At 39.1% G+C, this 12111-nt stretch overlaps 1 protein-coding gene across 3 annotated transcripts in view; it reads right to left on the bottom strand.

Moving 5' to 3' along the window:
* LOC146000442 (SH2 domain-containing protein 4B-like) overlaps positions 1-12111 on the bottom strand; it is a 159021-nt gene that overhangs the window by 22213 nt on the left and 124697 nt on the right. For all 3 annotated transcript variants that reach the window (XM_083138080.1, XM_083138082.1, XM_083138081.1), the window contains exons 2-3: positions 7445-7639; positions 3837-3993 (exon numbers count right to left, since the gene is read on the bottom strand). In XM_083138080.1, coding sequence (XP_082994206.1) covers positions 3837-3993; positions 7445-7625 — 338 coding nt within the window. In that variant the 5' untranslated portion in view covers positions 7626-7639. The remainder of the gene's footprint in view (positions 1-3836; positions 3994-7444; positions 7640-12111) is intronic.

The raw sequence follows: 12111 nt of genomic DNA, 5'->3' as shown, positions 1-12111 counted from the left end.
CTCCTGAAATTGATATTGTGAAAAACTAATTAAATGAAGGTGTGCATATTTGGCAATTCCTATGTGACTGAGCATATAATTAATTTTAGGTCACTTTAGCATATTTTAGCTTTTTCAAGGCATACATGACTTTCTTTATACACTTAGTTACTTCCAGAAGCGAATTAATTTTGCTCCTCTTCTGTCCGTCCAAGCAGAAAGAAGCTCTTTTGGGCAGGTGTAAGGATTTGTTGGCTGACATTAGGCTGTTATTTAAATTTGAAAATGTAATCCTAATATGCCGTTGTTTCGGTTCCCATTCGAAAACGTTCTCAAATTTCTACAACTTGCACCCAATTCTACAAAACTTTATACCATATATTTACTTTTGATTTCTACCATTGGCTGGCTTGTCTGCCAAACAAGCATATAAATTAAACAAATTTTAGGGCAAATTACTCCTCATTTTGCATTTCAACTCAAAGTGAAATGACAAAAAGCACGTGGTACAGATATTTGGAAGAATATAAATAGGCCTACATACTTTTCAATTTCATAATTCTTACTCATTTCCATTTAATTTTTCGTTCTTATAAGAATTGTTCATCTCAGGCTGAATGAGAAAACAATTTATGAATTTCAAGGTGGAGCACATTGCATCTACCAATGTCAGTTGGAAACCCTGTGTAAGCATATGCACCCATAGGCAGGAATCTCCCATGCTTAGGCAGCTGCAAGACATCACAATCAGCCTGCCATGGAACGTCAACAGGTTCAGACATAAATCATGGCAGTGGAGGCATTCATCTAAGCACACTTAATTCCAAAAGTACTGCACACAGAAGCATCACACACCTCCTCCAACCTGAATACTTCTGTTTATGCACACTGCCACTGACACTCCATTGCCTGACCCACTTCATTATGCTCTACCATCCTAGCATTTGTTGATGGCAATCTTTATTAGTCCGTTACTGCCTGCTGTGTTTACTGAATGGATCTTGTACAGATGAATGCCTCCGCTGCCATAATTTGCATCTGAACAGGCCAATGTTCCATGGTTAGCTGACCGAGTCTTGCACATCAGGCCCGTAGCTAAAATTGATCTCCAGGGGGTCTCACAGGTTATCGAACCAAGTCCATTTTTCAAAAGTTTATCAGTATTAAATGAAGGTAAATTATGTGTGTTGGAGGGAAAGGGGGGTCATTAAGTTAATATAAAATTTAGAAATATCATAAATACTACAGTTGTTCTATACATTCTAAAACATCTCTTGAAGTGTTACTTATATCATCCTGTACTACTTTTGATGATACAGATATTTATATCACAGAAGAAAAAGTTCACGATATTCAACCATAGTGCCTACCGCACAATCCACCCTGAGCCAGAGCAATAAAACTCCTCTTCGCTCACAAAACCTGGTAGCTATTGACCTTTGATGCAGGTGTGGAAATGAGAGGCCACAGTATTACATATTTATATCAGTGCTTATCCAATGTTTAAAACAATACGTGTGTGTATGGAGGAGCGGATTTAGGGCCAGGTGACCCAAGCAAATGCCTGGTACACCACCCTCGATGGTGCCAGACCAGGGCATCCTGATTTAGTAGAGCCAAATCCTTATTACATAAATGTGGATATTTGTTTTATAAAGATTTGGATTTGTGTAGAAAAAATTGATTGAAGTTACTTCTCAATGACCAATGTATATTGCAAAATCATGTAGCAATTTAAACTAAGAGGCTATTGTTATTTTAATATCAACCTACAATATACACATTCTTTGAATTTAAGGCATTGAAAACACAACGCTATTATTTATCGCCATTTAAACCGTAAATACATATACAGCACGGTCATGTTTTGTATTAGCTGAAGGTGGAAAGTAGTGAGACCATGGTAGAAAGTTGTGGTGGGGTGTGACAGGGTGGACAGTTGGGGTGCAAAAATCGACCTTGCCTGGATGAAAATTTTATCTTGGGCCTTCCTTTTTTATGCAAATATGTGTGAAGATATTAAACTCCTATAATGGATGGTAGGAATAAGTATTATAAACGGAATATGATAATCAAATTCTCAGACAAAAGTTACATGTAAAGAATTGTTTTATAATTACATATTACAATTTTTCGAAGTTTAACTCAAGTGCAGTAGGTCCAAACTCTAAAAAATATAAACTCCCCCTCCACCAAACAGAAAGAAATCAGTATGTATGCTTTACTTAGCTCTTATGCACATCACCCCCTTCCCATTTAGAAGTTTTGAGTTGAATTTAATATGGCAGCCAACAATATGACGGACGTCCGCTTGGAACATACCAATGTGGTTCCCCCTAAGCCTAATCTGTTTCTATCACGTACCAAGCAGGTAATAAAAGTATTACATCTTCATACATCCATTTCCGCTTATAACGTTTGACTAAGTAGTTTCCGGACCAGGGTTCCTTATCTCAAATTGATACATGTGCCCTTCTCCACCATCCCTGAAAGTTTGTATCATCAGCCCGGAAACACTCTGTAGAATGGGCACTGCTACCAAAAAAAAGTAAATTTCTCCCCATGTTGCAAGTGGAAGCAGTTTTCCAAGTTTATTAACAAACTAGACACAATGTTATTAAAATATGATGAATAAATATTTTCAGAATCCCATTTATCCCTCACGGAGGAAAAAAAATGCAAAAACTTCAAGTTACGGTTAATCAAATAGGAATGTTCGATTTTTTCGACGACAAATAAATACATCAATGTATCCTCTCTCCATTCATATGTTTTTCTATGTTATTCCCATTAGAATGAATAAAATAATACTCCCATAAGCAGAATGCTACATTTTTCTCTCCCTCCTACAACCATCCAGCAGCAGACCTCTTTTTCTCCAACTCGCAGTGGGAAAAGGTCGGTGGGGGAGGGGCAGTTCAGGGTCTTTCAGAACCTCGTGTCTGGCTGGACACTGAAACTGTTCCTTTGGCCTTGAAATTAGCAAAATGGATAATATCTTATTAAAATCGCATTCTAATATTTTAGTATTGCCATAAACAAGTCTTAGGGAAAAAAAACTAGGGATGAGCCGATGCCAATGTATCAGTATAGGCCAATAATACCAGTGGAATTAGTATTAGTTGGAATTTATTTACCGATACCCATTGATACTTTCCCGGCATTTTGATCTTTGATGGGCTCCACAAAAGTTTTGCGGAGTCTCCTAGAAATTATACAAATTTAGAAGTTTCCCTTTATTCTGCACCATTTTTTGTGAAAAGATTTAATTTTGTGATGACAAAACATGTAATTTAACATTCTAATGTGTACGTGTATTTTTTGTACACAGTAAAACCTCGTTAATCCGGACTAATGGGGGGGAGGAAGTTGACTGGTTTAACGAAAGTCCGGATTGACTGAAATAACCTAAAAGAACAGTAGAAAGTGCATTAAAACTCCGATTTAAAGCAACAAAACACGTTTAGTATGGTGTATTTAAAGGGCATAGGCCTAAATACACTATATAGTACAGTACCAAGTCTGCGGGAAACAGAATTTCATCAGTGGTTAACTGCCTTTTCTTTTGGAAGTTCTCTTGTTGTCTTCTAGCCAAATGTAAAACCTTGCATTTCCCATTTGTCTATCCAGATTAAGCAAAGTCCGGTTTATCGGGGTCCAGATTAACGAAGTTTTACTGTATTTTAAAGATAAAATCTTGGTCAATTATATAATTATAGTGAAATACTTAAAACATGCTTGTTAATCACTATTTTGATTAACTTTAAATTCTTACCATTTTCAAGATTCGGTGGGAATCGGTGAGAGTATCAGTATTGGTTCAAGTGGTATCGGCTCAGCCCTAGACAAAACCTTACCTGAGTTCTTCTGCTTCCTTTTCCGCCTGTTTCCGAGCTTTCTCCCTTGCTTCCTCCTCCAAGATCTGTTCAATGGTTTTGTCGTTTGTATGCTCCCCCATCACCCAGACCCACGGTTCTCCATCTGTCCCCGTCAGGAACTGCACCTGCTTTTTTCCTGGAAGAGAACAATTTATCTTTACATTCACAGGAGAAGTAAAATCCAATAACCTTAAAAGTTTAGGCATAAAGAAGTTGGAATTTCTGAATCCTGAAGTAGCAAATTAATGTTTCTTGTCAACTTAGTAGAAGTTCTTCCTATCTGTCACTTGAAACGTTCATTGTAAATGTGTCGTTAGTGGTGAACATTAATTCTAGACAACAAAGTAAAATGATAAATCTAATTTTACACTACAAATAGGAATGATAACTTAATTTTAGATTACAAAGGGGAGCAATAACTTAAAGAGGAGTGATAACTTTGAATGACAAAACTTTTGATTTATTGTTTTATTTTACTTTGCTTTTCTGCTACTTTTGACTACTCACAAAGTTGAGGATAAAAGGTGATAAGATGGAATTGGTGAATGAATACACACACACATTCCCCACACGCACCACACAAGCGGGTCCAGATCCCAGAGCCTTCTTAGTCTGCCAAATGCAATCCAGGGTGTACTACATGGAAGATGGCGTTGACATTTTGGCATTTTTAGAAAAGGCCACCCCATTATACCCATTGGAAAAAGGGAATGATAACTTAATTTTAGAACATTTAGGGTAATAACAACTTGGTTTTAAATTATGCAGGGTAATAACTTGAATTTAGATTACGTAGAGTAATATCAACTTAAATTTAGATTATGTGGGGTAATAATAACTTGATTTTAGATTACATAAGGTAAAAATAACTTGGTTTTAGTTACATGTGGTAGCAATAACTTAATATTATATGATAAAGATACAAAATATATTTTCTAGAATTAAAAATGCTTTCATTTAGCTTATTTGTGGCACAAAATGAAGGTGATCAAACACCTTAACCATATTTCATTTACATTTCATCTACAAATGTGATGGTTGAAAGAAGTGTCGCTATTCAGAGGTACACAAGGATAAGTTTGGTTGAGCAATTTGGCTGTTATACACAGTGCATGTATCAAGTTTTAGAACTGGCATTGTAGAAAAGTATTTGCGTGAGAGAAATGACACTTTTATTACGTAGCTTTCAACATACATTGCTTCTAACTGTACACACTAATTTGAATGGTCATACAACTTCCGGATACCTCTGTAGAAGTCGTCCTTTGCTATCTGGATGTCCAAAATCGAGTCAGACACACGCCAATTAAGTGGGATTTCACTTTTGGAAGCAAAACAAAAAGCAATCAGCAGGTGCTAAGTCTAGTGAATACGGAGGGTGGTCGGACAGTCTCACTTTGTTTGGCCAAAAAGACCTTGATGATTGTATCGTTGTGGCGGACATTGTCATGCAAAAGGAACCACTCGACAGATTCACACGTGTCCGTGTAACACATTCTTTTTAGGAGCCTTTCCAGATGGTGAAACTGTGAATGCAATATACTACAGAGGCTCCTAAAAAAATTGACGTGTTGCACCAGGCATGTGTGAAACTGGCGATTGCTGCCCTTTTGCATGACAACGCCCGGTCCCACAACGCGACAATTGTTGAGGTGTTTTTGGTCATCCAGAAGTTGTATGACTATGTAAATCAGTATGTACAGTTAGAAGGGATGTATGTCGAAGGCTAAGCAATAAAAGTGTTATTTGTTTCACGCAAATACTGTTTAGAACACCAGTCCTAAAACTTGGTACAAAACGTACATATCGAGAAAAGCATTGTTCTGAAAATGAAAGGGTGGTCAGACGAAACATTTTTAAATATGTGACCCTGAAATTTACCAAACAGGAGAGAAGAATGGAATTTTTATTAAAACGAAGTATCAAGCATGAAGTTCATGTTAGGTTATCTTTTTATCCTCGACTGTAGGTCTAAAGGTAAAGGTAAAAGGTAAAGTGCTCCCCTGTACTTTGCACCACGCCATGAAGGCGTATAGGAGGTGTGAAGTTAGGGTACCACACTATCTTGATCACGGCCGAAGGTGGGGGTGATGTGATCAGCACCACAGCCCAGGCTGCCTTTACCCCCAGTTTACTCCAGGTACCCACTTTATAGGATGCTGGGTGGGCGTCGGAGACACTTGAACAGGTGATAAAAATCCAGGTTCTCCCCGCAGGGGATCGAACCCTCGTCTCTCGCATGGTAGTCAGATGCCCTAACGACTGAGTTGCATGACAACATGCTTCTGTAGACTGTAGGTCTAAATAAATATTTCACAATATACTGTAGGTAGCAAATTTTATAAAATAAGCGTGAAATACTTGAAATTCTATCCTTAGTGCTGTTCAATTTATAATTATAGTATTAGTTTATATTAATTTAAAATATTTAACTACATTTGGGTGTAAATTAATTAGTGGTTTCACGCTTCAATCACTTTGATTTCAAAGTCTGGGCAGGGAATATTCCACTTTCCTGTAATTTCGATATTTTTCATTTCTTTCCCCTCTCCAACTAAAAAAAAATTCTGCCCAATATTTCCTGCGTCTAGGGAAATTCTCTTTCCACTGCAGTTGCAGTATGCAAACATTGGGAAAAGCTATGGCTCTGTACGAAAGTTCCAAAAAGCAGTCTTGAAGTATGGTGGTCTAGTCGGAAGTACAGTTCGAGTGCGCCAAGTAAAGGAGTCCGTAGAGTGCAGCACGCGAGATTGCAGACTTCTGCACTCGTTATTCACTTGTTTGAAATGTATAAGAACTTTTTAAAAGCTGTGAGACTTCTATGGTGACAAGCAAGTGTTTTGTTCTTATAGTTTTATCGTATTTGGTGCTGCGAAAGATCCGGTTCCAGTCCAAGACTTAGGTCGTGTCCGAAAGGTGCAAGACCGTTCTTAAAGCGAACATCCTCCGAGAAAGTGAAAGTCTTTGGAATTGCACTTCGACTGCAGCGCCAAAGACGATCAGTATATAAAACTGAGGACACGTTGTTCTTCCCGCGTTTTAACCACTTGTTTTTCACCACAGAAATCACATAGCATTTTAAAACATTCAGTAGCGTGTCCAAGGGGGTGAGGTTGGTGGGGGTCATAAACCACCCCCCTTTGGCTCAGTATTCCTAAAAAAAAATTTAAAAAAGAACGTCAAAGATTGAAAAATATGGCAAAATGAGAGATGACTACCAGAAAAAGTATACAAAACCCCTCCCTTTCGAAAATCCTGGGCACGCCACTGGCTCATACATACATTTTCACCACACATTAGAAGAACTTCAATCAACAACTTGCTGACTTTCTATCTCAGTGATTTTAAACAAATGAACAACGAACGAGTCCACGAGTCAAGTACTCAAGCCTGCAACGATGGGTGCCCCGCGCTGTGGTCTCGATTGCTCGTTTAATTGGCGCTTTCGAACTTCACTAGGTGACGTCACTTTGACTTCTGACAAGACCATACTTCAAGTCTGCTCAGACCATTCTCGGAGCATGTTCGCTTCAAGTCCGGTCTTCCATCTTTCGGACACTGTCTATGAATCCGGAGGGCGACCGTACCTGGTTTCCTGGGGGGTCGCGGATGCGAGTCCTCCTCCTTCTTGATGTCGTCGTCCCAGCTTCTCCAGCGCCTGACCTGCTCCTCCCTCATGCGGCAGAAGAGAGTCTGCTTCTGGTCCTCGTCCAGCTCCGCCAGCAGCTCGGGATCCACCCACATGTCTCGGAGGATCTGCTGCAGCATCCTGGCTCTCCCCCCTGCAAGGAAAAGACAATGATCATTATTTTCTTTCGGTGTTAAAAGAACACAGATCACAAATTGTGTCAATTGACACAAAGATCAGCATGAAATGTTAACTGGACATTAGCCATTGTCTAGTGCTTTAAACTATACTTATTTCTAACACTATGTTTTGAGAGAGCACCCCTCTCTCGTCTTCAGGCGAAATTTCTTTTGCCGGTGGTAAGACAGACGTGTGAATTTTACTACAAATCCGTTGCTCTAACCAACCAACTATTCCGCAGTGCCCCATAGAATTTTTGCTTAATTTATGCTATTATTTGTAATAGTAGTAGCATAAAATAGTACAGAATTCGGGGCGTGCACTGACGCAGTGGCGATTCGTGTCTTTTCTGGAGTGTAGGAAGAAGTTATGGTAAACTGAGGAAGGTTTCAAAAATGCGTTCAATTACAGTCGCACAAATCGCTCGTACTATCCATTGCATTTAGAATGTTACCTGCAGGCCCACGCACAAGGTAGGGCAAGGGGACCTTGTCCCCTTGAACCATGAAATTTTTTAATGTGAACCTATAAAATCCAACGAAAATAGTGTTGACGATATTTCAGATTTTGCAAGAATTTCGATTTTGTCCCCTCTCCCTGTCGCGTGGATTGAGGATAATAAAAAGTGCTGCTTAAACTCTGAAATTATGCTAAATGCTTCTAAATTGTGCTAGGATTTACTATTAATTACTTTTTTTCGGATAACTACAGTTTTAAGATCAATTATACTTTTCGAGTTTTGAACTTGCGTTACTTATTATTCACTACACAAAATTGTGTAGAATGGCTCAACAAACGAAATGGGTTCAGCATAGAACTTGAAACTGTTTGAGAAAATGGTTTGTTTAGCCCCAACAATCTACCGAATTACTGCCGCAAAATCTCCTCAGGAACAAAATCGACAGGATAAAGAAAATATAGAGGATGGATCGTCGCATGGTTGTAAAAAAAAAGCGTGTCGCTGTGTATGCATACTCCCTTTTATTTTAAACAAGTCTGCTGGAGAAGTATAAATAAGATTTGGACGTAATTTTATTTCTATTTTCTGAAAACTTATTCCTTTGAATTCGATTTCCTTCTCCCAGAGAATCGTGTTTGCTGATTTGACCATTATGCCAAAAGCAGGATGCCAACGAAGATCAAACTGTGCTGTGCAATTTTGTTGGGCTTGTCACCACTGATTGTATGAACCCCTCGATGGTTCCTCTCTGGATCTTTAAAAACCGCAACCTTCCCCCCTGCCCCTTTTCCACTCTTCACCCATGTGTCTGTAGGATGAACACTGATGTTCCTCAGTGAGCGGCAGTCATCGTCTTTCGTCTGCGGCTGGAAGGAACGGCACCAGTCAACTCTTAATATTAAATTATTAAACTTGTAAAAAGTAGAGAACTGGAAGCAAGTATAAATGAACTGTAGGAAGTTCCTCACTTCCTACATGGAGGAATCGCTCCTGCACTGACGTACGCAGGACTTTTTCTCTGAGGGGGCTGCAATTGTAAAGGGAAGACACACTATAAAATATTTCGTAATAACAATTTTTAACCCGCGTTTTGAAAGCTGTCCAATGACAAAAATGGCACTCGGAGGTTACTTTAAGAGGGGCCGGCATTTACCATTTTTGTTTCTCCCTAGTTCTTTATTGCTTTCATTTAGAAACTTTGATTTTCTCTAAATTTCTCAGGTGAAAACTGAGTACTACAAACAGTGGCGCAACCACAGGGGGACAGGGCATTGCCCCCAACCTTCGACGGAAGTCAATTCTAGGGAGCAAGGGGGGGCAAACATTGACGGCCAAGGGCACCTGCAGGGGGGGCACAGAGGAGCAATTACCCACCTCGATTTCAAATTTTATGCAAATAAAAATACATTTCGTAAAATGTTCTTGCTCGCTTCGCTCGCAATGCCTGCGTTTCTCGGTCTCGTCAAGTTCACAGCCGTAGCTAAGGGGCGGCGGGAATCTGCCATGGACGCCGAGCGATCTAAATTTAAAAAAAGTTGTAAGAGAGAGAATGCCATGGCGCCCTGTGAAATTATTTGCGCCCTATTAAATCAATATTGTTTTCAGTTGAAAAAATTCCGTTCTAAAAATTTTCTTCTATACATGTATTGAATAAATTTTGAATACGTACACAATTTAATGTTAGCATGTTGCATATGTATTTTCTTATTTTATGTTGCATATATGTAAACATATCTTGTACATCAAAGTTATACATATTAGGGTAAGGACGGGGCAAACGGACATACCCTAAGAAAAGTACGAATATTTTCGGTTTGAAGTTAGCAACAGTGCAGCAGTTTGAGTTGTGTACGAACCTGAACGTTTGCGAGCAGTTGTGTTGAGCATCGGAAGAAATCGTAAAGCAGAAACGCGAATCCAGCACATAAACCTGACCAGGTAAGCAGAAAATGTACGTGCAAATCCTTGAATACTAAAAAAATGTGTTGCAAACACAAGGATTGCATAGGTTCCTATGGTCCCGCCGAAGTTGTGATTGAAGTGTGGTGAAGGTAGTGATTCGTTTATATATACACACACGTGTTGACAACATTGTGCTGCCATCTGGTGGATTTTTTCGGAATGTAAAGTGAAAGGCTACAAGTGGGGCAGATGGACAGGTTGCCGTTGGGGCAAACTGACATAGATGAATTGTATTGCATTTAACTATTGTTAGGTACTTTTTGATTGAGATACTAATGTATATTTGACAAGTAATGGAAATGGTAAGTGTGAATTGTATAGAATGCATTTTGTACCCTTCAAATGTTTATGTTTCTAATACAATGTGCCCTTGTTACAGGATGGTGAGACATCGAGAACGAACAATGCTGTAAATGGGTTCAATGCTTATGGAATACATCCCGTTAATCCACAACGATGTCTTTGTTCCTGCAACTGTCCATGTTCAAGATGAGCGATCATCAGAGCCTACAGCAAGAGAAGAGGATGTGTCATCTCGTGGAAGTTTTGAGGAGGTAAACCATCTGCCATCAACTTCTGGGACCCGCAGCAGGAAACGCAAAACTGGGCAATCACATGTAATGAGGGATCCTTCCTTCATCGCTTGCCTTAAGTACAAAAAACTGAAAGCTGCAGTAAAAAAGAAGTTTAAACGCACCACAAGTTATGAGTGCCGTAAATGCAAAGATGTGTACAACCAGGGTCAAAATTGAGTGCAGTGCTTAGAGTGTTCTCTCTGGTTCCATGTAAATTGTGTTGCAAAGGGAAATGACCCATATTATGTGTGTTGTTATTGTGAGAGTGATGATAGTTCATAAAGCATCACTTGTCTATCTGCCCCGATCAAATGTCCGTCTGCCCCGAACGTGCGGGGTAAACGGACACTGCCGCATCAGGGGATTGATCAGACTATTTTGAGACGGATGTCCATTTTGCTTGCATACTATGTGCTATCATGTGTTAACTGAAGGTTCACACCTTTTATGCCAATAGTTATTTTCACTCTTCAGTAAAATGTTTCACAGTTCTTTTGAAAATTGTGCTTAGGGTGTCCGTTTGCCCCGTGCTTACCCTATATGCCCAAAAAGAATTATCTTCGGAATGTAGTATTTATCATTCATTTTCTGCCATTCAAAAATATAGTTTGTGTGCTTGTTTTCGATTATTAGCTAATGTGAAATTGAACGTGTTGAAAAATTATTTCAAATCGTTTGTTTCAAACAAATGTTTGAGCACAGACTTCTACCCTCTTTTTGCGTAATTTATGAGGATAATAATGTCTTTCATACTACTACTACAACAACTAGTAGTAGTAGTAGTAGTAATAATAATAATGCCATTATTATTGTTATTATCATTTTCTTTGGTACATTTATCCTGGTACTTGCCCCCCGACAAAAATATGTGGTTCGGCCTCTGACTACAGACGAACGAACAGGTGCAGAGTGCAGACGCTGAAGCCATGCGTCTATCGCATTCAATCAAAGACATGCACTATACTATTCGGTGTTGAAAAGTGGCTAGAAAAGTTGAAAGCAATGTTAAAGAGGAAAAGGCATAACTGCGGTTTTGGCTTGGCAGTTGAGAGAGGTGATGGAAGACAACAGGGGTTTATCCAGAATATTCCATCTGAGGGGAGGGATGGTGCAAGTTCATATTTAGTAAGTGTAAATTTAGAGCCAAAATTATGACAAATTGGATCTTTGTGAAACATTTTACGGGGGTGTTGGTGATGTGTGGATAAATCGCTGGAAACATTTACATTTTCTACATTTTTTTATGTTACTCTATCCTACCTCACGTGTAAGCTATTTGAAGTAGCTAGTGGATTAATTCAAATGACAATAGAAAGATCGCAAAGCATACTGGGTAACTGTGTTCACCACAAATCATTCTTCAGTCCAGTTTGCTTACACAATTAATCACTGAGCACTTCCTCAAGATTTATTGCGAGACCAACACACACACACACGAATGCAGGAACA

The sequence above is a fragment of the Lepisma saccharinum genome, chromosome 16 (assembly GCF_977018435.1).
Source record: "Lepisma saccharinum chromosome 16, izLepSacc3.1, whole genome shotgun sequence".
Classification (NCBI taxonomy): Eukaryota; Metazoa; Arthropoda; class Insecta; order Zygentoma; family Lepismatidae; genus Lepisma; species Lepisma saccharinum.
This window is presented reverse-complemented; position numbering and strand designations above follow the sequence as displayed.